The sequence below is a fragment of the Copadichromis virginalis genome, linkage group LG5 (assembly GCF_057382275.1).
Source record: "Copadichromis virginalis isolate Kocher_CV1m ecotype Utaka linkage group LG5, C_Virginalis_male_GT1.1, whole genome shotgun sequence".
Taxonomy (NCBI): domain Eukaryota; kingdom Metazoa; phylum Chordata; class Actinopteri; order Cichliformes; family Cichlidae; genus Copadichromis; species Copadichromis virginalis.
Window position 1 is genome coordinate 41,659,263 of NC_140622.1, and position 26,554 is coordinate 41,685,816.

The window sequence follows — 26,554 nt, forward strand, 5'->3', positions numbered from 1 at the left end:
GACACTCGGTACGCCAGGGCGGTCATCCTGTTCGCCTCCGATGAAGACATCAGGTAATAACCCTGCTGAGGTAACGTGCAAAAGTTAAATACGTGACCTGAATCGTCGTCTTCAGCTCAGGATGAGAGAAAACGTCAGGACTGTGTTAGTGCCAGCAAACACAATGCTACGTTTTTCCTTTGCTATATTTAATGTATTCAGATGGATTTTTATTGGATGCTCAGCACATCAGGACTCTTCCAGCCGTACCCTCCATCCACTGAGAGGAAGTAAAAATGTTTGGGATAATGAGCACGACCCTGAGGGAGGAGCTCCTGCAGCTGACCCGGGACACGCTGGAGAGGTTACATCTCTCGGCTGGTTTGGGAACGCCTCGGTGTTCCTCGATGAGCTGGCGGGAGATTAGACTGCCGCCCCGTGACGTGAGCCGTGTTCATGAGTACCCACCATAAAATACTGAGGTTAAGATCAGGCTGAGGAAAACTCGACATCAGTCAGACACTCTGGTGTCTGCAGACTTCTGTTCCCCTGCGTTTCCACAGTCTTCTTCACTCACTCTCCACCTCTGACTCAGCGTCTCCGTTGATCAGTTGCTCAGATGGAGCTCGTAGTCTTCAGCATCTTTAGGAAAGCCTGAACTAATCAGATGAGGTCCTGTAGGTGCAGCAGGTTGGTGGGTAACGACAGGTTAGGCTCTTTAGTGACCCTGTTGCTCCAGGACAGGTAAACTGATGTGGAAGCTAAAGTGTGGGTGGGGTCTGTGACTGCTTTCTCACGCAGGGGCATCCTGAACGCCAGTAAGCGAGCGGACCAAGTGGGTCATTTCCTGTGGATCGGCTCCGACAGCTGGGGCGCCAAAAACAGTCCCATCCAGCACCTGGAGGACGCCGCGGTGGGAGCCATCACTATCCTGCCGAAGAGGGCCACCATCAGCGGTAAGTCCGTCGCCGCTTATGGTTTCACGTTGCTCGTCTTTATGAGAATATGTGAGTGTAAAGTTCATCAGCTCGCTGCTACATGAAGGAAAGGAGAACGTGGTTTTCTGTCCTCGCCGCTCGCTCTTTTTCCTCCACGTCTGCCTGAATAAGCAGAACTTCAGAAAACTCAATCGCGTCGGGAACGCTCGCAGTCTCACTGGGTTTGCAGTGACACCAGATCGCTCAGGACTCTTTTGATGATTATTATTTTGTCGTCATTATTCTGCTTCTATCAGCACGGAGAGCTTTACTAAAGACCTCTGCTGCTCTTACTTCCTGTCAGACGAATAAAGTTTCACTGCGGCCTGAAAGTCGTGAAAACGTTCTCTGTAATGATTTTAAAGACATGACGACAAACGTGTTGATGCAGAGCTGCAGTCCAAAGACGTTCATGCTTTTGAATTTATAGAAAGTTTCAAATGTGTTGTGTTGGCATAAAAATGATTTCACTTCCTGTATTTCCTCTGATGTCACAGTGATGATCTTTTTTAAGCCCAATAAAGTCGCCGTCTGCAGGAGTCGGCTGAGGCTGGCTGTAGTTACTCTGTCGCAGTTTGAATTGTTTTATTCTGTCAGTTTGAGACGCTAATAAAAAGTCTCAGGTTTGATGTACACGGACACGCCGCTCACAGTTAACCTTAAACAGCTTATCCAAGGACACGTTTGCTTTTACTCTCCACAGTTTGATTAATTAAAGCTGAATGAAACCTTTAAGCAGACGGTTTGTTTGAGATATAATTAGTGTCACTGAGTCAAAACTAAAACATGTTTGTGTTTCTGTGACTCGTAGGTCACAAAGCGAACTTATTTTGAAAATCCCGACCTCTTCCTTTGTGTCAGAGTGTTTTTCTGAACTCTCTTCAGAGGTGTGACACGCAGAGAAGCGCCGCCATCGTAACGACGCTGAAACCGCAGATCAGAGGAAACGTAACGAGACCGCGGCCGACCTCCTCATCGGCGCTGATGACGGCGTTTAGATTGCAGCGCGCGTCGTAACTACAGACGGCGGCGAGCGCGGCTGTCGTGTCAAACACAGATGGTGACGGGGATATACGGCGGCGGGTTGTTGTGCCACTTCAACGCTCTGACTTCAAATAAAGCCTGAGCTCTTTGTTCTTTTGTTCTCGCTGCACTAATACTTCTGTCAGGAGGCGAACGGAAGCAGCGTTCCTGCTCGCGTAACGTCGCTCTGACCTTTTTTCTGCTGCCAAACACGAGCCGGGCAGACTCGGGCTGTCACCTCGGATCTGACGGGAGGTGCTGCGCTCATAAATTCTGCGCTCTGATGACTGATTTATGGAAATGGGGGTTTTCTGAGCATAAAGGCACTCGCAGAGAGCACTGCAGCGTAACGAGGGGCGGGGTGAGTCAGGTTTAAGGGCATCAGACCCATCACACCAGAGGGCACGCCGCGAGGAGCAGGAAGAGATGGGGTGATGGGGAGAAATTTAGCTTTATGATGAGAGTCACAGCCAGATTAACCTTCTGCACAAACCTCATCAGCGGCTGCCTGTGAAGTGTGCTCTGAGAGCAGCGTTTACATCACCCGCTGAGCCTGTGTGTTCAGGCTGAGCTCTGAGGATGACTCAGCCTCACCAACAATACTCAAACTCCGGAGATTATGACTCTCAAAGTCCTTCTACAGGTCTCAGAGCTGGCTTCATTGTTATACTGCGACATTAACTCCAAACGGAGGCATGCAGGCCAGCGTGCATGGATGGACGGTGACGTGTTCACCCTCTCCGGGTTATCCGGGGCTCCGTCAGAATCGGTGCTTTTGTGAGGGCTCGCGCTGGCAGACAGTAAGTCGGGCACTAAGGTCCCGGCAGGGCGTTGAGGTGCAGAGCTCTCGGAGCAGCCAGGCGGCAGAGGGCGCACGCTTCACTGACCTCTTGTCTTTGTTTTTTGCGGATGATTCAATCCTGGTTTCATCGAGCGCTGACCTCCAACTCGTGGCTGGCTCGCAGCTGAGTGGGAATCGGCTGAGGCGGCGGCGGCTCTCGGCTGGAAAAGGCTGGTTTCTGGGTCACCGATGAGTTTCTGCCTCAAGTGGAAGAGTCCACGTGTCTGAGGGTCGGGAACAGATGGGGTCATCTGATCCCACCTGCACACTGGTGAGCGTCGACTTACTGATCGGGCACGCCTGCCCTCACCTGCGGCCCGTGAATAACGCCTCAGTGTGAGGAGCGCCGTCACTCAGGGGGAGTTTAGAGTAGATGCTGCTCCTCTGCATTGAAGGAGACGGCTGCAGGGAGATGCAGGAGGTGCTGAGGAGAGGGAGGTCTGGGCGTCTCAGTTGGACGCGTTGATGCTGCTTCAGGTCCAGCTGCACAGACGTGTAGATCATGGCGTCGCTGCCCGTCTGTCCTCGGCTCATCCAGGTGGAACAAACACGGTTTCCTGCCGTCTGTGAGCGACTGAAACATTTAAGTAGCGGCGTGCTTGTTCCTGTTTCTGCGCTCTGATAGGTTACGTCTGATTTTAACGCAGGCCTCTGTCCGACTTATAGACTTGTCCAGACAAATGTGTGCAGTGACAGGAGCCGTCCTCATTTATGCAGACATCGCTTTGCTGCGCACGCTCTCCCTCTGCGGCCTTCCCTGTCACACCGGCTGATATCGCATACATGTTAAAGACACTGAGGCTGATTATGAATAATTCAAGACCTCATTTCAAATCTGCAGCCAAGTCTGTGTTTCGGATCCCGGACGGAGGAGGTCAGCTTGGCTTTGATTTATTGTCTTTTCAGGTCTGAGAAAATAAATCCAGCTATTTTCATGTGAAACGTGGCGCTGCGAGCCTGAACGCAGCCCTGCTTACTGTGCGCGATAATTGCTGAGACTGAACCCAAGAGAGGAAGCGAGACAGAGGGGGGGTGTGGAGAAGAAAAGGTTTTAGTGAAAACACGTCGGGAACAAAGGCGAAGCAGAAGAGAAAGTTGAAGATGGGGTAGAATTAAGCTGCAGGCTGTGAAGTTTCCCCGTGACAGAAGATGCCTGCTGAGTCTGCAGTCTCCAGCCGGGATGGATCCACTTCCCAAACTCAGTTACAGCTTCTAATCCACAAATCTGAGCCTTTTAATGTCACACTGGAAAACTGGCCAAGCCGCCGAGTCTGCAAAAACCTGCAGGTGACGCATTCAGTGTTTCCCACCTGAACAGGTAAAGTTCAGTTCTTATTGCTGTGAACTGACAATTGGGCCTGTTTGCCACCAGACCGTCACTTGGATGTCTGGATCTCAGCAGGGAGGCGGAGTCACGGACAGGAAACGGAGGCTTCGGGGAGTCACTGAACCGAGGAGGCATGAAGCAGCTCTGTGCAGTCCAGGAGACAGAGGTCTAACTGCAAGAGAGGAAATGAAGCAGCGAGGAGCCTCCCTCCAACTCCTCCACCTCCTCCACCCTCCCACTGCTCTCCAGCTCCAGCCTCTTTGTTTGAAGAGCTGCCGGCTCCAGCGTGCCCATGTGTGCACCAGAGATGGGAGGATGCGGGTTTTAATCTGACTCCATGTTTAAAACATGATCAGCATCCGCCAAGACGGATGTCCTCCCTCACACCGCCAAACGCAGGAAATAACTGCGAGCGCAGCGTCACACAAATGGCGCTTTTGTTGTGATTTGGCGCTATATAAATAAAATTGAATTGAAAACAGAGGCAGGTGTAATATTTGATCAATCGATACTGCAAAGATGAAGTAACTAACACAGAACACGAAGTAAAAGAGCTGTGACGATGCACTTTACAACAGATTTTAGTCTCCGAGGGTCATCATGGTTTTTAGTGTTTAGAGACGGCGATCTTATTTTAGAGATACCTGGGACGCCTCATTATTAGAGGTCCTAATCAGACGCCTGAAACACCTTCACAGCCTCCCTTTGATGTGGAGGAGCAGCAGCTCTTCTCTGAGCACCTCTCGCCCTCTCTAAAGGAGAGGCCAGCCTCCCTCAGAAGCAAACTCACTCTTCTATCCAAGATCTCGTTTTCTGGGAAGATATCAAACATCCAGAAAAATCAAGTCAAGCCAGTGGTACAGTACACAGTGAAGCGAGCCCGCGGTGCTATGACAGACAATAACACAGGACGTGTGCAAGTGTGCAAAAGCTGCAAAAAAACAAAGACGGTGCAGCAGAAACGTGCAACAACTGAGAACCCGACCACAGCATCACCAGCACTGACAAGAGCTCCTCTGTTCCTACAGAAATAACTCATGTGCATGCTAAAAGTTATTATATCCATATTAGGTGATCCTGACTGCACTGCACGCTGTTGAGATTAAGCAGGAACTATAATGTGAGTGGGTTGAGCCCAGGACAGCACAGCCTGACTCTGCAGGGACTGGTCCCACTGCAGGCCGAGTCTGTGGCTGCGCTGCCTCCGTGTCTGTTTCCTGGACTCCTCAGTCAGCGGGATGCTCTGTGGCAGCCCGTCACAGCCCATTCCTGCGGCTTTGCTCGCAGACGAAACACTAATCTGACAAACGGCAAAGAGATGGGAGGAGGAGACGTTTAGCCGCTGACACTGATCAGGCTAAGCATCCTTTCTCCTGCTTCACACCAACGTTCGTCTCCAGTCTCTCCACCCACCACACCACCCGCCTGCTGCATTTAGAGAAAATATCCACCTTTTGAATGAACGTTATTATCTGTGTTGCACATGGATATGCATGTGCTAAGACATGCATTATTGCAAATGCTCGTCTGGATGCTGCTCATCATGATTTCGTCCCACCAACACTGAAATGAAAGTCAGTTCAGCTGCTACTTTGTTTTACTGGATCTGATGGGAAACACTGGAGCAGCGGTCAGCAGCTTCCCACCGAGGATGTGGAAACCAGGCCGTGTCTCGCAGTCAGGCTGTAATTGTCCCAACCCACAAATCCACCTGCTTCATGGAGGATTTGGTGGATGGAGCCTCTTGTTGTTGAAAGCAGCTCCACTGACGCCTGCAGTCAGTCTGGTTGTGCCGTGTGCTCTGCCCTCCACCTCTCACGCCGCTGCTTTCCTTTCACATTAAGGATTAGTCTTATCTTAAATAAGGGCATTAAACTACTTTTTCCAATTGTTTTTCCCACTCGAGGCGCGGCTAAGTAAGGGCGCTAATTGTCATTTCTCTGTTGCCCCGGCAGCGGTTTTGGCTGCGACTCAAGCCGCTGGCACCCTGTTTTCATTTAGGCCATTAGAGCTGGAGCTTGGCTGCAGAGGCAGCTGTGGCCCCACGTGGCCTCGGCTTGTTTGTCTTCTTTGTGCTTTCTGGATGATTTTGTGCACTAACAGCACACTTGTTGTTGTTCGTGTGAGATTACAGAAGACTGAGCCCAGAGAAGAAATGCGCGCTGCTGCAGGGAGGCGTGCGCATCAGCACCGAGCCTCTGCGGAGCACCAAATACTACAAATACCACACGCTGACGTCGTTTAACCAGACACACAAAGACGAAGATGTTTCAGCTGAGAGAATTTTGTGAGCTGACAGCGAGCCCGGAGGACACAGCGTCAGAATCCCAGCTCCTGATTGGTCAGTGAGCTTGGGCTCAGAGGCGGGGTTGGAACTTCCTGTTCTGTGTGTTTTTCTGAATATGGATTTATGGATTTTTACTTCTCTGCATCCCTTTATCGTCTCAGAGTTTCTTCCCTCTGGCTTCACTTCCTGTTTTATTGTGAAGTTTAGCTCTTTGTGTGATTGTTTTTCTCTGGTTTTGCGTCTTGCGGTGTTATTGTGCTGCCCTCAGCAGCGTCTGACAGGCGCCATTAACTGCTGTGTTTGTAGTTATTGTCTCAGGTCCTTCGGCCTTCATCGTTTGGGGGGTCTGGCTTGTTTCCCAGCATCCGTCTTCCCTCCTGTTAGATGCCGTTGAATCCTGACACGTGTCTAACTCCCCCACAGGACCTGGTTTCCTTGCAGCGTCGTGGCTCCGCTGCAGAGACTTCTCTGAGTTTTCTGATCTTTTTCTTTCTTCATGCGTCAGGTTTTGGTTCTCTTTTCAGGCCTTGATCCAAACTCCAAAATCTGCGTATTTGAGGTTAAAAGCAAATAATTTCAAATGTCATCTCTACTTAATTATGAAGTCAGTGTTAGTCTGTATTGGTTTCTGCTTTGCTTTTATGTCCCTGTTTTATTTTGAAGGTTACTTCCTGTGTGGAGTTCTGTTTGAGTTCGTCCTCTCTTGCTCTTTGATTGACTTCTCCGTAGCTTTGTCTTCCTGTGTCTCAGCCCTCGTTTCTTTTCACACCTGATCAGCTTCTTTAGTTTCAGTCTGAACTTTCCCCATAAAGACGACGTTTCGTGACCTCGCTGTACCCAGTGAAGCTCCTCAGCATGTAACAAGGACGCGGTTCGATGGCCGTTACGATAGTTTCTGGGTTGTTCCGACCGGGTGTCCACAGACCGCCTGCCTGGAGTATGACAGAAGCCTCTCAGTTCAGACCTCCTGGTCGGATGTCGAGGGTTAAAGCGTTCACGTCTTTGCTCCTGCACAAGAAATACATGCTCGGAAAATTTTCATAAAGCGGCGTCGGCATCCATCAGTGTGTGAGGAAGAAAGGAAGCTGGACGGGTTAAAGAGGAAGGGCAGCAGAAAACACAGACTGCAGTTCACACACGGCGAGTGCGTGACGTTCAATATTCATGGAAACTGATCCAAATGACCACAGACTGTAGATAAAAAATGGCAGGAACCAGCCTGCTGACTAAGTAACATCCAGAATACAAAGATGCACCTGTCCATGGTCCGAGATCAGCAGCAGGCTCCGCCTCCTGGAGTGACACCGTCTGAGCCGCACGCACACGCTGATGGCCGCCTCGTGTGGTTTTACCTACGAGAGGACAGGTGTGACACACCGAAGTGTTCAGGCCGACGGGGTTCCTGCTGATCCTTGTGCCTCGTGGCAGGTGAGCGCACTGGAGGAGTCAGAGGGCGTGGTTAAAAAGCTGTTTTATTTGTGTGGCAGAGAGTGAGCGTGTGCAGTGGACACAGTCCGGCTCGATGTTGTCCAATCGATGGCTCCGCAGCAGCGAGTCAGACTCCCTCCTGGCTCTCCTGCATGTGCTGTTGCTACGTGACGCCTGAGAGGAAGCGCAGCAGTGCAGGACTGTCAGCAACAGTGATCCCGTTATAAGCGGCGTAGTTGAGCGTCTCGTTTAAACACGAAGCAGCGCTGAAACACCAAAGCTGCAGTTCCTCTAATGTCCACTAGGGCTCAGGAAGTCTCACCTGACTCACCTTTTAGGTGAGCTGCAGGTTTTGGAGCTTGGTTTTTCAGATCCGAGAGTTTTGCTGCTGCTTTACCTGCACAGGTGCCTTTAGCCCGAACGTGACTCGGTCGTACCAGGAGAAGACGTCCAGGTCGGGTAACAAACGCCCGCGTGTCTGCTGCAGGCTGCTTCACATCGTTTGATAAAATTATCCAAAAAGTCCAAAACTCAGGAAAGAAACGCTGACCTGGAGCTGTTTACCGAGTGCGCGGCACAAATGAGCTCCTGCAGTTTCTCATACATTTAAATGAGCTTCAGCCGGAGCCCTGTGTGCAGCAGCGCCCCCTGGTGTGTGGAGACCACCGCCTGCAGCATGCATACAGGCTGCTCATTAACCCGCTCTCAGGCCCGTGCTGGAGAACTGCTGAGCAAACTGATGTTAAAATATGGCATAAATGTGCATGTGTTAGCCGCTCGCTGCACTCCTCGCTCTTTCCGGTTTCCAGAAACAAACTCCCAGAAAACATCTGCCCGACCTGCCGAGCACACGAGGCAGACGTGGCGAGGGAGAAAGTCTGAGTCTAATGATGCGTTTGAGGGAGCATTTATCTGATTTTTCCTTGATTTCATAAGCGCCGCATCAGCGTCTCTGTTACAGCGACGTGTGTTTGAGGGTCTGAGTGCTGCTTTGTTTCGATGTCAAAAACAAAACGAGCCATAAAAAAGGAAAAAGCAGCGTGACTCAGTCACGCCAGCGACTGTAAATCGGTGGGATGACGCGTCACGCGGCCGGACACGCCGTACATCGAGCTGTCAGTGAAGTCTGTGACCCAGAAAATCTGAACAAGAGCAACAACAACAAATCTCTGAAGCGTCTCCCCGTGTGTCCGACACAGCGGTGCTGCTGTCAGACTGACGGACTGAAGCAAAATCAGGCGAATTCTCAGGCAGCTTCTGTTAACATCTCTCCTCTCACCAGTAAATCCCGCCTCCAGCATCTCCTCATTTCCTGTTTTGCTTCTCAGTTTCTTATTTGAAGCACAAACTTCTGAATCCTTTCTGTTTACATTCATTATTCATCGTTTCAACAATGGAAAAGCAGACTTCTAATAATAGACGGCACAGCTGTCCCTCTGCAGCTCGCAGAGACTCCAAGTGCCTGTCAGTCAGATACCCTGAGAGTCGCCATCACGGCTGTCCTACTTTGAGCTTCCAGGCTCAAAGCTTCAGTCGCAGCGAGGAGAAAATCCTCCATCCGTCACAGTGTGCAGACGCAGGACTTCAAGTGATTTCACTGACTGATGCTGGACGTCTGCAGAGCTGCACAGAGCGCGTCCACATCCAGGCCCACGGGAGAAAAACTCGCTTTCCTGGATGCTCTGTGCAGGCACGCTCGTGTTCGGCGACCCCTAGTGGCCAAAAATATGAAACCAAAACGTACAACTGATCCCAGAGAGCCGAGCTCCGATCACCTGGCTCAGGTGTGTTTACTTTCGTTATCTGCCGAAACAGTCACATGATGTGTGAAACCACGAACTGCTGCAGTCATGCAGAAACGAGCAGGCATGGGGACGGTATGGCGCAGATACAGTGTCACGGTGCATTCACACCGAACGCGACCAGAGCGTCAGGTTTACATGTCAATGGAGGAGCGCGACGAAGCGAAACCTCAGAAGCAGATCTGCGTCGCGAAAACGCTTTTCTGCCTGATCCGCGCGACCAAGTAGCACAACTGACACGTTTGAAGCGCGAAGTAAAATACGCGCTGCAAACTTTTTTTGTTGCATTTTGTGCATTTGCGCTTATCGCGTCTACCGCTCGAGTTGGAAAAATCTGAACTCCCAGCACCAAGTCACACCACAACAACCAATCAGGAGCCTGGTGACGTGATGCTCTGACCTAGGTCAAAGGGGCGGGTCCAGCCAAAGCCCTTCATTCTAGCAGTCAGTAGTTTTCTGACGAGGCAGCAGCAGAAACAATGTTTCTCCTCCTCCCTGAGGCTCTTCCACTGTAAGCCTCTGTAAATACTTATGTTTTATATATTTATGTTTAATGTTTTCATTTTAATATTATTTCAAATACATCTTTGTAATGACTAATGTGTAAGTCTGATTCTGATTGTGTCAGGATGGCCTCACAGACCTGCAGAGGTCACGACCCTAATCCCAGGCTGTCAGGAATTATTACAATGAATGCGTCACCTGCCAAGGACGTCTGAGCGGTATGGGTGACGGACGGCGAGCGCGGAGTGAAGGCGGCTCTTATGGGAAGCAGGAGATGATTAAGTGCACTTCTTTAGATAAAGGACTCGTCTCCTTATGACTCCGTTTCCGGTGATTGTCGGGCTGTGAGCGGTGGAGACAAAGCCACCAGCAGAGAGACGAATGAAATCTGACTCCACTGGTCTGCAGACGTTTTACCCCGTTGCATATCTTAGTGTTAGCATGCATGCGTCACAGGAAACGCCAGCTTGTCTGCAAACACGCAGCAGCTGTTCACTCAGTCGAGGAACTAAAAACACGGGTGCTAAAAAAAGCTTTGCCTTCAAAGTAAGTGTTGCACCTTTTGAAATGTATTGTTGAAGCATCGATGAACAGCTTTTACTTTGAAGGTGCCTGTGTATGCGTTATCCCGTTTCTCCTCCGCTTGGCTCACGGCTAGCGATGGTTAGCGACATGTCGCCGCCTTCGGTGCACGTGGTCAGTGCCACGCCCTCTCAGCCTCCAGGAGCGTGGAGTGCACTCCGCACCTGCCCACGTTGTGTTGTTGTGTGTTGTTGTGTGTTGTTGTGGCGCGCTCTCATCGGAAGAATTCCAGCAGCAGATGCACGAACAGGTCGCACGCATGGATGATAAACGTGCTGCCAGCTTCCTGTCACAGCACCTGTTGTGATGTCAGGTGGTTGTTATTCGGATTATTTTGTCAGTATATGAATAAAATTCTGTTTTTGACCCGTTTCTTGTTTTTCAGTGATAATCTCTTAATTTGCTTATGCGATTAGAAACCTACGCACCACCCTCCTCGGCTCTCGGGGCCTTTGTGATTTGTGCAAAGGTTACACGGTTGGAGCTATTTCTGGTGATCCGCAGCTCCGTTTCTATTCATCCCGGTGGAATTCCCTTTCCTGCCAGGAATGTTATTACCATATGTGAGGGTTTTGTTGTTGCTGTGGTCTTGGCGTGTGTTCGGGCAGCGTTACACAACGTTGTGAGCTCTTTAAACTGGCAGGAAGTTGTGGAAAGAATCTTTGACGGGTACTTTCTTTATCTACATTAGCTCCATCCTGAGCTGTCGAGTTGTTCCTGTTGTTTTCTTCGACAGCAGCAGAATGAAGTGTTTCCCGAAGAACTCCCCTCTGACAGCACTTTAGATGGATTACATAAAGGCCTGATTAAAATGCAGCACAGATGAGCAGATAAACACTCACATACATTAGGAAACACGTCCTGTTTGCTTTGAGTCTTCGTGCTCGAGTGCTCCGGGCTGTCGCCGCCTAATGAATCAACCTCTGTTTTGTTTTCCGACCTGCTGCCGGATGTCTTTCAGGGTTCGATGCCTACTTCACTTCGCGGACTCTGGAGAACAACAGGAGGAACGTGTGGTTTGCCGAGTACTGGGAGGAGAACTTCAACTGCAAACTGATGAGCTCCTCCAAGAAGGACGAGAGCAGCAGGAAGTGCACAGGTGAGCGCTTACTGCAGGTGTGTGTGGATACAGAGTAAAGGAAGCCACGCCCACCCAGGACAGGTGGAGAGCAGCGAGTCTCCATTACTCGTTTGTTTGTTGGAGGCTCCATTTTCACTTCTTCTGTGCGACAGCAGGTCTGGACCCTCATCCGTCACCGCACGGTCACAGATGCTGGGTTTAGCTACCCGCTGATTTTTATTTCTAACGCCGTGTACAATTGTTGTGAAAATGTCTCGGGAGGGTTCGGAGACTCGCCCACTCGTTTTACAAAGCTCCCACGTGGGGTTGATCCCACCACGTGTCTGATTTTAGAACAGAAAGCACGACTAATGAAGCAGATCTGAGAGTTACTCCTCGTTTTGCGTTCCGGCTTTGGGTGGAAGAACTGAAGCAGAGCGCTGGCTGATGGTGAGAGCTTCGAGGTAAAGCTGGAGAATCAGCCTCACGCAGCAGATCGTCAGAGTATCCGAGTCATTCACGGGACAGACAGCGAACGTTCCTGGGTTTGTGTTATTTTCCACAGATCTGATTGGTCAGTAGGTGGTTATTTCGTAGCTGGCAATCTCTGGAAGGTTAGGTCATGCTTGTTTTGGAACGTTAAAGCCGGCGTTCCCACGGCGTTCCCACGGCGTTCCCACGGCGTACGGGGCACCGGAATGCTGCTGAGTCTGGTTCTGTGGTCAGACCTGTAAGCCTCCTGCTCTTGTTCCACTGGTTGTGTTTCATTGAGCAGTGTGTTTGTGACACTCATGCTTGATTTCTTTAATCGGCTTCTTTTAATCTGTGATGATTTTTAAGGTCATATGTGATGTGATGAACTTGACATCCAGGTAAACGTCTCGCCGAATCTGTGTTTGACGCAGAAATGAAAACACAACAAACACATCGAGCCGTCACGACTACAGCCGCCACTCTGACCCACGCCGCTCCGTCATAACCAGCTCTGACACTTTCAGCTCCTCCTGCAGATCATTCAGGAAACGGCAGGTTTAAAAACGCTTTCCCTCGTCCTGCGCGACTCTGAGAGCGACGGTCCGTCTACATGTCTAAACACAGACGTCAGAGGGAACCGCAGCAGTAAAGTGCTACAGCACAGCCTCTCACACCTGTGCAGGTCCTGGTGCAAACACACTGTAGTCTGATGAAGCTTGGAGCATGTGCACGCACACATTTATACGTGTGAGGGTGTTGGAATAAGGATGGATGGTGACTGCAGGAGGACCTGGCACTATATACATGTAGCAGATAGATTTGGATAATTCAAGTAAACAGTATGTAGGGCTCACTGTGGCCCAGGTGAGGTGGCGGCGTGAGGGATCGGCGTGGCGCTCTGTGGAGACGTGGTTGTGGCGTACATGAAGGTAAAGGTGTGCAGAGATCAGAGAGCCGGGGCGATGCGGTAGATAAAAGCAGGAGTAAGACGAGTGAAGAGACCCACCGACATCAAGGCTAACGCTGCGTACCTCGGGAACCGCCTGGGCGTGTCTCGCTACTGGGCCGTGCCGTGATTGGACTCCTTAATCTGATGAACTCTGTCGCTCATCGACTCGTAGCTTTTCTCTGGGGAAGCTTTGCTGCGTCTGCAATGCTAACCAGCACCTCAGGAGCCGCTCTGGACCACGATCGATAACGCCTCGCCGACAGTGACCCGGTATGATGGTGCGAGCAGGCCCTGAACGCTAATGAACCCGTTCTATTAGGCGTATTGATCGCAGCCTCGGGAGAACACATTATCTTGTCTGACTTACTTTTCTTCCCCTCTCCGCCTCGTTGCGTTCCTGTTTCATTTCCCGCTCTGCTCGGCTGATATTTAAAGAACTACACAAACACTCACAGACGAACGTTCCACACTGACTGTCACACGCGCTCGGATCAGCTCCAGAACCGAACCTCCGCTCGCAGGCGGGGACCGCCTCCCGGCCGAGACCGTCCACTCCTGTCACATGACTCCGACAGGAACACTACACCAACACGGGAGCGTCACTTCCTGTATGTGACCACGTCAGAGAGGACGAGCTGCTGGTGTGTGTGAGTCTGTGTGTGTGTGTGTGTGTGTGTGTGAGTCTGTCTGTGTGTGTGTGTGTGTGTGTGTGTGTGTGTGTGTCTGTCTGTGTGTGTGTCTCTGTGTGTGTGTGTGTGTGTGTGTGTGTCTCTGTGTGTGTGTGAGTCTGTCTGTGTGTGAGTTCTCGTCCAGAGCAGCTTTGCATGACTCACAGCTGGAAATAATCCTTCTTTATGTGACACTGACCCCCGATGCAGCTCCTCACTTCTTCCTCTGTCTGAAACGAGCTGTTTTAGCTCCACCCCCTTTAGTTTGGCTGCTCCTCCAAACTGCAGGTATCCTGTCGTTCAGTCTGACGTCACTAGCCGTGTCTGGGTCTAAACTCCGCTGCAGGTCCATATATCAAACGATCACTATGGCATTACTGAGAGTTGAAAAACTGTCTAAAGTCTTTCATCTTTAATAAAATGATCAGCGTTCTGCTCTACCAGGTGTAACAATTGAGTTTAACATCCAGGCATCCATGAAAACGGAATTTATGACATTTAACGGGGTTAGAAGTTAGCAGGGAGTTAGCTCGCTAGCTTCTATCCAAATACAATATAGCATGTCCTGACTGCGGGGTTTTGGAAACAAATTAAAACGTACAGCTCTGCTATCACTTCCAGCATAAATGAAGACTGAAAACTAAACAGCAGTAACGTTTGTAGGGTTACTGAAGTTGGGCTAGCTGGTATATAATGATGTGCTACGTGACCGCTAGCGACACAGCTATGTTAGCATAATATAAACAAGCTAACTTTTTTTCCACTCGATAAAAGTTAACGTGAGTGTTCTCGGTGGTCAGGAACAAATGTAATCGCATGGCAGGATGCTGTAAAAGGACCAAACTTCAGCCAGGAGAACAACTGAGATAATCCATCCACAATACGAGGTTAGTCATTCATATACTGCTGCATGGGCTGGGCTGTAGCTACATCCTAAGGTTTTAAAAACTGAGCTTAAATAAATGATTAGCGGTAATAAAAGCCGAGGGAGGTCAACAGTGATCACTGACTGTTTTAGGAGCTTTTTGAGATCAAATAGAAGAAAATACAAAACATTAAACATGTTAACAACACAAAAGCCATATTAAACGCAGACTACTTTAGACCCGGAAGTAGGATTCGTCACGTCATCACTGAACAACCGGATTGAGAGCATGTGGGTGGGGCTTCTGTCAGGCAGCAGCTCAGTTTAGAGTTTTGAAGCGTTGACATGAGCGTGTTCGGTCGATGCCGTGGTGAATTGACCTTATGTACATATTTGGACGAGAGGGCGGAGCAATAATTAAACCCAGCACTGTAAGATGTATGAAACCGGAATTAGCTGATGACCTCAATGTTTTTTTTGCGCGTTTCGAGGTGCCTGCTGTGGCGGCAATTCAGAGCTCTGCACCTGCTCCCGCTGCTGAACCAGCACCACTGATACTCTCTGAGCATGAGGTGAGGAAAACTCTGAGGGCAACAAACTGCAGGAAGGCAGCGGGACCAGATAGCATACCGGGACGTGTGCTAAGAGTATGTGCAGATCAGCTGACCACAGTTTTCACCAGCATCTTCAATGCCTCTCTGGCCCAGCAGGTAGTCCCCACCTGCTTTAAAACATCAGTGATTGTTCCGATCCCGAAGAACACCCGCCCAGCCAGCCTAAATGATTATCGCCCAGTAGCCCTAACATCTGTAGTGATGAAGTGTTTTGAGAGGCTCATGAAACCCTTCATCAGTTCCTTCCTCCCTCCTGACTTCGACTCACTGCAGTTTGCATACCGGACAAACAGATCTACCGGAGACGCTGTAGCACAGGTCCTGCATACCACACTGAGCCATCTAGATGAGGGATGTGGAAATTATGTGAGAATGCTGTTCATAGATTACAGCTCAGCTTTCAACACCATAGTGCCCCACACCCTCTCGGGTAAGCTCCAAGATCTGGGATTTAGTACATCTTTGTGCAGGTGGATTTATAGCTTCCTGACCGCGAGGCCACAGTCAGTGAGAATAGGGGATGTGTACTCCCATACACTCTCACTGAACATAGGGGCTCCCCAGGGATGTGTACTGAGCCCCCTTCTCTACTCCCTTTACACCGCGGACTGCACGGCCAGACACCCCACTAATTCCATTGTGAAGTTTGCTGACGACACAGTGGTGGTGGGACTCATCTCTGGGAACGACGAGACGGCCTACCAGAGTGAGGTGGATGGACTAGCAAAGTGGTGTGAGGCAAATCACCTCTCCTTGAACATCAGCAAAACAAAGGAGATGGTGATCGACTTTAGAAAACAGAGAGGAGAGAAAACTCACACCCCAATTCAGATCAATGGAACCCCTGTGGAGAGAGTCTCCAACTTCAAATACCTCGGTGTCCACATCAACGAGGACCTTACTTGGAGCACACATACGGAATTCCTTGTTAGTAAAGGCAGACAGCGCCTCTATCACCTGAGGCGTCTAAAGAGGTTTAAGATCTCCAAGAATATACAGAGGAGATTCTACACTGGTGTCATTGAGAGCATCCTGTGCAACAACATCATGGTGTGGTACGGGAACTGCACAGTACAGCAACAGAAAGCCCTGCAGAGGGTTGTGCACACAGCTGAACGCACTATGGGAACACCTCTACCAGCACTGCAGGACATCTACGCTGAAAGGTGCAGATCCCGGGCCATCAGGATCACTAGGGACTCCAGCCATCCCGCCCATAAACTGTTCAGGCTGCTGAGGTCAGGGAAGCGCCTCTGTAGCCTGAAAACAAGAACAGAAAGGTTCAGGAGGAGTTTCTACCCACAAACAGTGAGACTCCTCAACCAAAAACGCAAACCGGATAATATGCTGGACAATCTCACACATAGTACATAATTCGCACTTTACTTTCTTCTTTCCTGAACCTTATCTTATCTTATCATATTATATAAGATAAGATAAGATAACCTTTATTAGTCCCACACGTGGGAAATTTGTTTTGTCACAGCAGGAAGTGGACAGTGCAAAAGTTATGAGGCAAAAATTAGAATACAATAAGAATAAATACAGTACACAGCTGTACAGAATAGAATAAAATAAATATACAATAAGATAAAAATAGAATACAAATACAAATACTATATACAACTGAGTAAAAATACAACGATGACAGAAAGGATTATTGCACTTAGTATTATGTATACTTAGTATTATATATACATTTGTACTTATGTAAATATGTATATTTTTATAGTTTTTTAAATCATTACAGTTTAGGTAAAAGTTTTTCTAGTATGTTTCTCACAGTCGGGGGGAGTATTTTTTAGCCAGGAAAAACATTTCACTGTATGTTGTACTAGCTATAACTACATGTGACAAATAAATAAATAAAGAATAAAGAATAAAGTTATCAGCTGATGCTTGGATATCCATCCATCAGCATCCACAGACTGTATGAGAGCATCACACAGGAGCTGATTAGCGCTCATGCCGGTCGTCCTGCTGCCACACGCAGCAGCAGGTTTCCTCACTTTACAGTCAGACGTTTGTCACACCGACGGCGTTTATGGCCTCGATGTCGGCGGGGAGGAAATGAGTCATGAGAGGATACTTTGTGCCGTTTAATTTGTTCATCTTGGCAGCTGTTGGAGATTAAGAGGTCAAATTTACGGAGCGGGATTCCAGGAATCCAGGACAAACATGGCGGTGCTCCAGGTTATAGTCTGCACCCATCAGATCCACGCAGACCTGAATCTGTTGTAAATGAAGTTTTCCATCATTTCCTCGTCAGCTTTAATTATTTGATCTCAGAGCAAAAGTCGAAGTTCTGATCATTTTGACTTTTTACCTTCATGTTGTAGAATTAAACATTCGACTTAAATTTTTATTTATCTCGTTTCTTTACTCTCATTTAAAATGTGTTTATTTATTTTTTTCATTTTTATTGTCCATAAGTTTTTTGCTGTATTACAAAATGAAGTTTTAATAATTCACTTTGGTAATGAATCATGTTGACTCTTTTGTCTTTTTAACTTGCATGCAGTCGTTTTATGTCCCACATTAAATAAATCAAAAGTTTATTACAGCACGAGAAAAACAAAGTCTGAAGTTATTGTGTAAAAAAACTCAGTCCTCTATTTTTCCTCTTTCATAAAAATTGAATAATTTTTTCTCCTCATAACTTTCCAGCAAATATAAGAATTATTGAGGTTTTTTTATCAAGAGGAAATTTAATCTTGGAGGTTTTTCCTCATTTATTTATTTAGAAACAGGATATTTTCACCCATAATTTTAAACTGTGTGTTGCTTTATTATGTTATAAATATTGCAGTGAGATACAGAAGCTGAGCTGAGCTGCAGAAGCGCTCATTAACTGTGAAATCTCTCCTTTAAAACAGTTCCTTTAATGACACATTTGGCTGTTTTCTTCTTTCACTGATGTCTTCTTAAAACTGAGATGATGCACACCAGGACGCTTCCTCCCGGGAACCAGTTTTTTTAATTGCCTCCAAACATGGTGTTGCTACCACAACTAGGGCAATTATTTGTGTTATTAACCCACTTACTCAAACTGCAGGGAGGCGAATTACAGAGCGTGAAAATGAATGTGACATCTGCTTCATATGATTTCATCCTGAAGTCACAGAGCTCCTTTGGATGAGGAGGATTCTTCTCTTGTAGAAATGACTACAGTCCGACTTTAGATCACAACTCAGCTGTGCTGCTTTTAGTACAGGCAGTGAGAAACGAACACAGACGCTGGACTTTCCCACTTTCACTGCAGACAGTGAACTAACCACAGACACTGGACTTTCCCACTTTCACTACAGACAGTGAACTAACCACTGACTGGACTTTCCCCTGTTACAGATGTTTGGTTTTGTCAGGCATCAGTTCAGGGTGCAGGTGCATCATGGGTACTGTAGGCGCCTCTCTGGCTCTGATTTTCTTCTTTGAATGGTTTTTGGGGTGAAATGTGGAGCCTGTCGTATGTTTTGGCGTCGCTCTTGTCCCGGACAGCTCCTGAATGGCTCTCTCTCATTAACAGCCTCCGTGTTGTGATGTGTTCAGGGTCTCCTGCGGCAGGTGGTTGAAGGCTAACGGCCCGGGGTGAGGACAGCTGCAGGATAACATTGTGCCGGCGGTGCCTCTGAAGGCTGCCGTGCAGATAAGATTGTGCCAGCAGCTCCGGGTTGTGAGGTGGTCCAGAGAGGGACTCCTGTTTATGAGATAACATTGAGCTCGGCTCCCTTTGCCTCTGGCAGATAAATATGGAGGTTTGGAGAGGCGGGGCCTCGGGAGGGTTTAAGAGCAGAGATAGGACGACGCCGTCAGTCTCTGCCTGTGACCACATTATCTGGAAGCCGTGCTATTCGCTGCCGTACGTCTGCCTTCTGGCCATCCTGGGCCTCGCCACCTCTTCCTGAACAGCACAAAGACAGAAGTACAAACTAGAGATGGCACGATACCACTTTTTTATGTCCGATACCGATATCATAAATTTGGATATCTGCCGATACCGATATGAATCCGATATAGTGTTTTTTAATCAACAAAACTGTTTTTTAAATATCTTGCTGCATTTTGTATAAGTTCATACTCAAGTTTAAAACAACAACTACACTAAAGCTATTCTGTTATACCTGTATGCAAAAAAAAATATTTCATAGTACAGCAATACTGATCAATCTAATAAACTTAGACCTACACCATCCTCCCTATTCTGGTATTTTAAAGAGTACTTAGCGTAAATATTAAGCAACCTAACTAATAGGGTTCCAACTCCCAGCAACAACAAAAATAAATAAATAAAAAATAGGGAACCACCCCTCACGCTCCACCTCATGATGCTTAATCGACGTAACCAACCTTAATTTGACGCAGTGTGAAAAAAAATGCACAGAAATCAATTATTTTTCAAGAAATATTAAATAGATTCAACATCTTTCTTCAACAAAATTGCAGACTGCACAGATGGTACCTTCCCAAAGGAAAAAGTACTATAGCTTACTAGGGTATATGTATTAGACTTAATAGTCACTATATACAGTAATACAGTAAAAGGATGCTGGGCATCCTCTGCACACGGCCATTAACAACCAGAAGAGTCTGTTCAGTGACAGGTTGCTTCTCCCCAAGACAAGAACTAACAGACTTAAAAACTCCTTTGTCCCACACGCCATCAGACTGTTTAACTCCTCTCTGGAGGGGAGAGGGAGGGGAAACAGGAGGACAAAGGAGGGGGGAACAACTAAGCTGTAGTGCCTCTTCACCTCACTGTGCAATACCTTGTGCAATACTTTTGTAAATAGTCAACAGTGCAATAGACTCAATACTTGAAATGTGCAATTCACTTGTATTTTTATTTTTATTGCTATTTATATCCCCTTCATATATTTTATTTATATTGTCTCTGTATTTATATGTGTGTGTGTGTGTGTGTGTGTGTGTGTATATATATATATAATATTCTGTAACTCTGTAACTTCTGTCGTTGCTGTGCTTTTTTGAAAATCGAATTTCCCAGAGGAACCCACCCGAGGGATTAATAAAGTTCTATCTTATCTTATCTTATCTTATCTTATCTTATCTTATCTTATCTTATCTTAATTGTATTCATTTTACATCAAATTAAAACTTTGGGTGTCAGATAATTATTTATTAAAAGCTCGACATTTTAAATGAGAATAAGAAAGAAAAGTATGTCTTTGTGCCCCCTTTTCCAGTTAACGCCCTATCGGCCCCCCTGGCTAAACTTTGCTAGATCCGCCCCTGCACAGTTACAGCCGTCAGCTACGTAGAAAAAGATCCTCGAGTAGAAAGTAATATTAAATACATTCTAACAACAGCTTATCAAGCTTAAACGTGCTGCTGTTGTTCAGCCGCTGGTTTCCTCTTTCTGGTGCAAAGTGGGCCAAAAACAAACAAGAGAGACGGACTCGCAACAGAAAAGCCGATCAGCTGATCATTAAGCAGTTTCATGATTGAAGTAGCAGCAGGAGAGGCAGTCGCTCCATATATCGCTTGTTAAGCTTAACGCAGGAATGCTTTACAAACATTCAGAGATGGACTTACACACTTGCTTTACTTCTCTCGGGGATAACTTTGTCGGAGATGAAATGCCGGGTTGCTAGCGAAGCTCCAAAGCATGCCACAGCCGCTCTATCACGTGATGCATACTGCTCCGTGCTAACGTTCTGAGGTGAGTTACGGCGTGTTGCAAGTTTTGTGAGGTGCTTTCGTGATATTTAATGGATCGGATTACATTTTTTATTTTTCTCCGATATCCGATCCAGTAATTTAGGTCAGTATCGGACCGAATACCGATACGTAATATCGGATCGGTCCATCTCTAGTACAAACACCGCTGCTCCCGAGCTCCTCGCTGGTCAGCTGACGGAGCCGAGCGCTCTGAGTCGCTCTGGGCTGAGACCAAAGATCTGAGCTCCTCAAACAGAGAGAAAAGCATGAAGACAGACGAGCTAGGACGGAGACGCCTCAAAAACAAAGACGCGTCCTTTAAACGCGGAGCCAAATGAAGGAGGCAGACGTGTCAGTGCCAACCAACCATCGCCTCAGAGTCAGGGATGAGACATCGGTGTAAACACTGTACTCGCTCGTATCCATACTTTACACTGTGATGTAGGATTTAATGATACAGACAGACGAGCTGTGTGTGAGGCTGACCTGCTGAGGGGGCGTGGTCTGTGTGAGTAACAGATCTTCTTTGGAGCTTCCTTTTGTTCTGCTCTCTGGGTCAGACTCCGATGGAACCTCTCTGAGTTCAAAGTTCATCAGTTTATCAAAGATCTCCAACAGCACTGAAACCATGGCAGAGCCTCCGCCGTGCCTCACAGGTGGCTGCAGACTCTCACCTGCTCGTACGCACTGACCATGACGTGGATCCATCGCTCCATCAGATCCTTGCCTCCAGCCGTCCTTCACTGACCGTTTCTGATGAGGTTTCAGATGATCAGTTGAAGGTTCAGATCAATCACCTCAGACCTGTGTGCTGAGGAGAGCGTACGTCAGATGTCTATTCATATTAATGTACAGAATTCACCTGCTTGCTGCTACTACTGCACATTCACCCAGTGTATATACTATATGTATGTATGTATGTATGTATATGTATATATATATACATATACATATAGTATATATATATATATATATATATATATATATATATATATATATACATACATATAGTGTATATATATATATATATATATATATACATACATATAGTATATACATAGAGGAATGTAGAGGAAGAACATTATATATATATATATATATAATGTTCTTCCTCTACCCCCCCCCCAATTTTTGCACATGTCGAAGAGCGTGTCAGGCTACATTTCACTGTGTGTTATACTTGTATAACTATGCATGTGACAAATAAAGAACCTTGAACCTTGAACGTGTTTTAGGAGGGTGGAGTTAAAGATGCAGCGTCGGTTAATGACTGAGTGACATCACCATGTATGCTGAGACTCCGCGTTCTCCACCAGCCCCGTAGACCCAGCGGGTACTGCTGGAGTTTCACTTTCAGCACTTTCAGGAAGAGCGCCTTTGTTTGCTGTGTTGTGGAATTTGAAATGGATAAAAGAGGAAGTGGAGCTCATTGAAGAAGGCGGAGCTTGTATTTGAGGGAGTTTTTCCTTCGCTGGCTGATTAAACTGAGCTGCTGTTTCTTTAGCGCTTCCTTCCTTTCATCACAGCAGAGGCAGAGACTGCAGTCACAGTGCTGCCTGTTGGAGGCGTTATGAAAGAGAGCGATCGATAAACATTATTAATACTGACTTAGCTGTGCGCAGCTCCTCACCCACCATCCTCACCCTCAAAGTCCTGCAGTTAACCCACTGTGGTGTATGTATGCCTCTGTGCCATCACACACACACACACACGTTTGTCTTTGCTAAACCCAGCAAGCGTCAGCAGCCACCTGTCTGATCTCTGTGTGACCTCTGTGTGACCTCTGTGTGACCTCTGTCTCCTTCAGGTCAGGAGCGCATCGGCATCGACTCAAAGTACGAGCAGGAGGGGAAGGTGCAGTTCGTCATCGACGCCGTGTACGCCATGGCCCACGCGCTCCACAACATGCAGCGTGACATGTGTCCCGAGAACTCCGGCATCTGCCCCGAGATGGAGATCGCCGGGGGCAAGAAACTGCTCAAGTACATCCGCAGCGTCAGCTTCAACGGTGAGTGGACCGATGGCCGCGTCCTTCTGCGGCCCATAAAGCTGCTCGCGCCTTGAGCTCGAGGCCAGAAACACGCCGCTGGTTATAAACGGCTCGTAAATTTCTGTTTTTATCCTCGTCGTAAAATCACGGCTCACAGCGACTTGAACCCGAACACGCATTAATGCTGACCGTGCACGCGGGCGGGCGAGAGCGACCCGGACCGCTCATCAAAAAAACAAGTGTTCGTGTTGTTTGTCATGTTTTTCTGATCCTTCAGTAAATTATAAACATGTTTTATTTGTAGGAGCAAAAAATGAAAAAGGAAAATCTGCAGTTTTCCTCAGACTGAGCTGACAGCTGCTCGCAGGGGTGTGTGTGTGTGTGTGTGTGTCTGTGTCTGTCTGTCTGTGTGTGTGTGTGTGTGTGTCTGTGTGTGTGTGCGTCTGTGTGTGTGTCTGTGTGTGCGTGTCTGTGTCTGTGTGTGTGTGTGTGTGCGTCTGTGTCTGTGTCTGTGTGTGCGTGTCTGTGTCTGTGTGTGTGTGTGTGTGTGTGTGTCTGTGAGTGTGTGTGTCTGTGTGTGTGTGTGTGTGTGTCTGTCTGTGTGTGTGTGTGTGTCTGTCTGTGTGTGTCTGTGTGTGTGTCTGTGTGTGTGTGTGTGTGTGTGTGTGTGTGGGTGTGTGTGTGTCTGTGTGTGTGTGTGTGTGTGTGGGTGTGTGTGTGTGTCTGTGTGTGTGTGTGGGTGTGTGTGTGGGTGTGTGTGTGTCTGTGTGTGTGTGTGGGTGTGTGTGTGTGTGTGGGTGTCTGTGTGTGTGTGTGTGTGTCTGTGTGTGCGTGTGGGTGTGTGTGTGTGTGTGTGTGTCTGTGTGTGTGTGTGTGTGTGTCTGTGTGTGTGTGTGGGTGTGTATGTGTGTGTGTGTGTGTCTGGGTGTGTGTGTGTGTCTGTGTGTGTGTGTGTGTGTGTCTGTGTGTGTGGGTGTGTGTGTGTGTCTGTGTGTGTGGGTGTGTGTGTGTGTCTGTGTGTGTGTGTGGGTGTGTGTCTGTGTGTGTCTGTGTGTGTGCGTGTGTCTGTGTGTGTGTGCGTGTGTCTGTGTGTCTGTGTGTGTCTGTGTGTGCGTGTGTCTGTGTGTGCGTGTGTCTGTGTGTGTCTGTGTGTGCATGTGTCTGTGTGTGTCTGTGTGTGTGTCTGTGTCTGTGTGTGCGTGTGTCTGTGTGTGTCTGTGTCTGTGTCTGTGTGTGTGTGTGTGTGTCTGTGTGTCTGTGTGTGTGTCTGTGTGTGCGTGTGTGTGTGTGTGTGTGCGTGTGTCTGTGTGTGTCTGTGTGTGTCTGTGTGTGTGTCTGTGTGTGCGCGTGTGTGTGTGTGTGTCTGTGTGCGTGTGTCTGTGTGTGTGTGTGTGTGTGTGTCTGTGTCTGTGTGTGTGTGTGTGCGTGTGTCTGTGTGTGCGTGTGTGTGTGTGTGTCTGTGTGCGTGTGTGTGTGTCTGTGTGTGTGTGTGTCTGTGTGTGTGTGTGTGTCTGTGTGTGTGTGTGTGCGTGTGTCTGTGTGTGCGTGTGTGTGTGTGTGTGTGTCTGTGTGTGTGTGTGTGTGTGTGTGTCTGTGTGCGTGTGTGTGTGTGTGCGTGTCTGTGTCTGTGTGTGTCTGTGTGTCTGTGTCTGTGTGTGTCTGCGTGTGTCTGTGTGTCTGTGTCTGTGTGTGTGTCTGTGTGTCTGTGTGTCTGTGTCTGTGTGTGTGTCTGTGTCTGTGTGTGTCTGTGTGTGCGTGTCTGTGTGTGCTGTCCATGGTCCTGAATTTCAGGCTTTGAATCTCTAACAAAGAGTTTGACGTGTAGTTGTGTAGAAGTTGTAGTTGTGTAGAAGTTGTAGTTGTGTAGAAGTTGTTGTTGTGTAGAAGTTGTTATCTCTGAGCTGATCACACGTGTTCGTCGCAGCTTCTTTCTCAGGATGCATTCATGCAGAGTGAACATGCATTGCTGCTCTTATGGTCTGCATCAATAATGCTGCAGCTCATTAATGAAATTAATCATCATTAATGGAAATGAATGGCTGCGTATTCAGCAGTTGAAAACAGTTAGTGATGGTGTGAGTGGAGCCTTCACACCTCAGCATGAACACTGCGGTCGCCTCAGCCTTGCCGTACTTTTATTCTGAAAACAGACAAAGCACTAACCTGCAGTTCCTCTGACATCCAGCAGGGGCAGCAGTGAGTCAGTCCCGATAGACTCCCATGTTAAAATAACCATAACAGCCTGATACACAACCTGCTTGGTCTCTGCAGATAATTTAAGGTCTGCATTATTAGGGGCGTGGCCTCTGTGACTGACAGGTGGATGAGGACACAGGCGGCTATAGCTGTTAGCTAGCTGCTAGCTGTCTACTGGGCTTCAACTAGAGTAGGTGGAGCCTTTTGGAGCATGTTTAATGACCTCATCTTCACAGAAGACACAGACGTGTGTGCAGACACAAACACGCAACATTTACCTTCAAAGTAAAGTCGTGCCTAACAGCTCCAACCAACACATGTCAAAAGCTTTTATTTTGAAGGTGAATGTTCTTCATTGCATCACACTTCCAGCTTCCTCCAGTTAGTGAGCGTTTCCATGGCAACTACAGGCAGCCACAGCAATCTGGAAGCCACCGAAGCGATCACAAGGTCACACCTGCTGACACCTGCACCTACAACCAGCCTCCAGCCGCTCGGGGAACACGTGTCTCCCACAGCGACCTGAGTTTTGGAGCTTTGCAGTTTATTGGCTGCTGCGAGTTACTCAGGTTTCCTGTTTTTCGTTGGACTCACACGTTTTTCCTCCATCTGTTCCGTCTGCGTTTGTTTTGACTGCCAGTGGCTCCACACGCCGTTTCGGCAACGCCCTGATTATCAGCACACAACACCTTCTGTGTGGGCCAGCCCAGAATCACACACTGTTACTATTGGTAATACTGGGTATACTGGTATTACTGGTAATTTACTGTCCTGTAATCGTCTTCCAGCATCTCCGAGGTCATGGCGGCTCATTACTGACCAAACTAATTTAAGCTCTGTGAGCTGATTGGCTGTTTGTCTCTGTTTTCCTCCGCAGGAAGTGCCGGTACGTCTGTGACGTTCAACCGTAACGGCGACGCTCCCGGGCGCTACGACCTGTTCCAGTATCAGTGGAACAACGTGACCGGGCCGGGCTACCGCATGATTGGACAGTGGACGGAGACGCTGCAGCTCCATGTGAGTGTCAAAGATGCTGCTGATCTGAACAGACCAGCTGATGTAAGTCAATGTGAAGGACTCGTGTTGACCTTTGACCTTTGAAACACCTTTAAATGACAGGTGACCCCTCAGAGTTCGGCCAGGAGGTTTTTTACGGCTGATTCAGAGTCAGAGCGCAGCGTCGTTTACAGGAGGTGTACATACAGAGAGCTGCCCTCATTACTTACAGGTGATGTGCTGTAACCCCCCCTTTCTGTTTTTTTGCTAAGGACGGGATTTGTTGAGTTTGCATCTCACGGCGTGGACCATT

General features: G+C 48.1%; 1 protein-coding gene across 3 annotated transcripts in view; it reads left to right on the forward strand.

Moving 5' to 3' along the window:
* The window catches only part of grm7 (glutamate metabotropic receptor 7), a 145,821-nt gene that overhangs the window by 86,128 nt on the left and 33,139 nt on the right, over window positions 1-26,554 (forward strand). For 2 of the 3 annotated variants that reach the window (XM_085457832.1, XM_085457834.1), the window contains exons 3-7: window positions 1-53; window positions 781-935; window positions 11,712-11,849; window positions 22,867-23,067; window positions 26,123-26,304. The exon at window positions 1-53 is cut by the window's left edge and continues 83 nt beyond it. In XM_085457832.1, the coding sequence (XP_085313958.1) occupies window positions 1-53; window positions 781-935; window positions 11,712-11,849; window positions 22,867-23,067; window positions 26,123-26,304 (729 nt within the window). The remainder of the gene's footprint in view (window positions 54-780; window positions 936-11,711; window positions 11,850-22,866; window positions 23,068-26,122; window positions 26,305-26,554) is intronic. The other variant, XM_085457833.1, reaches the window with a different exon arrangement.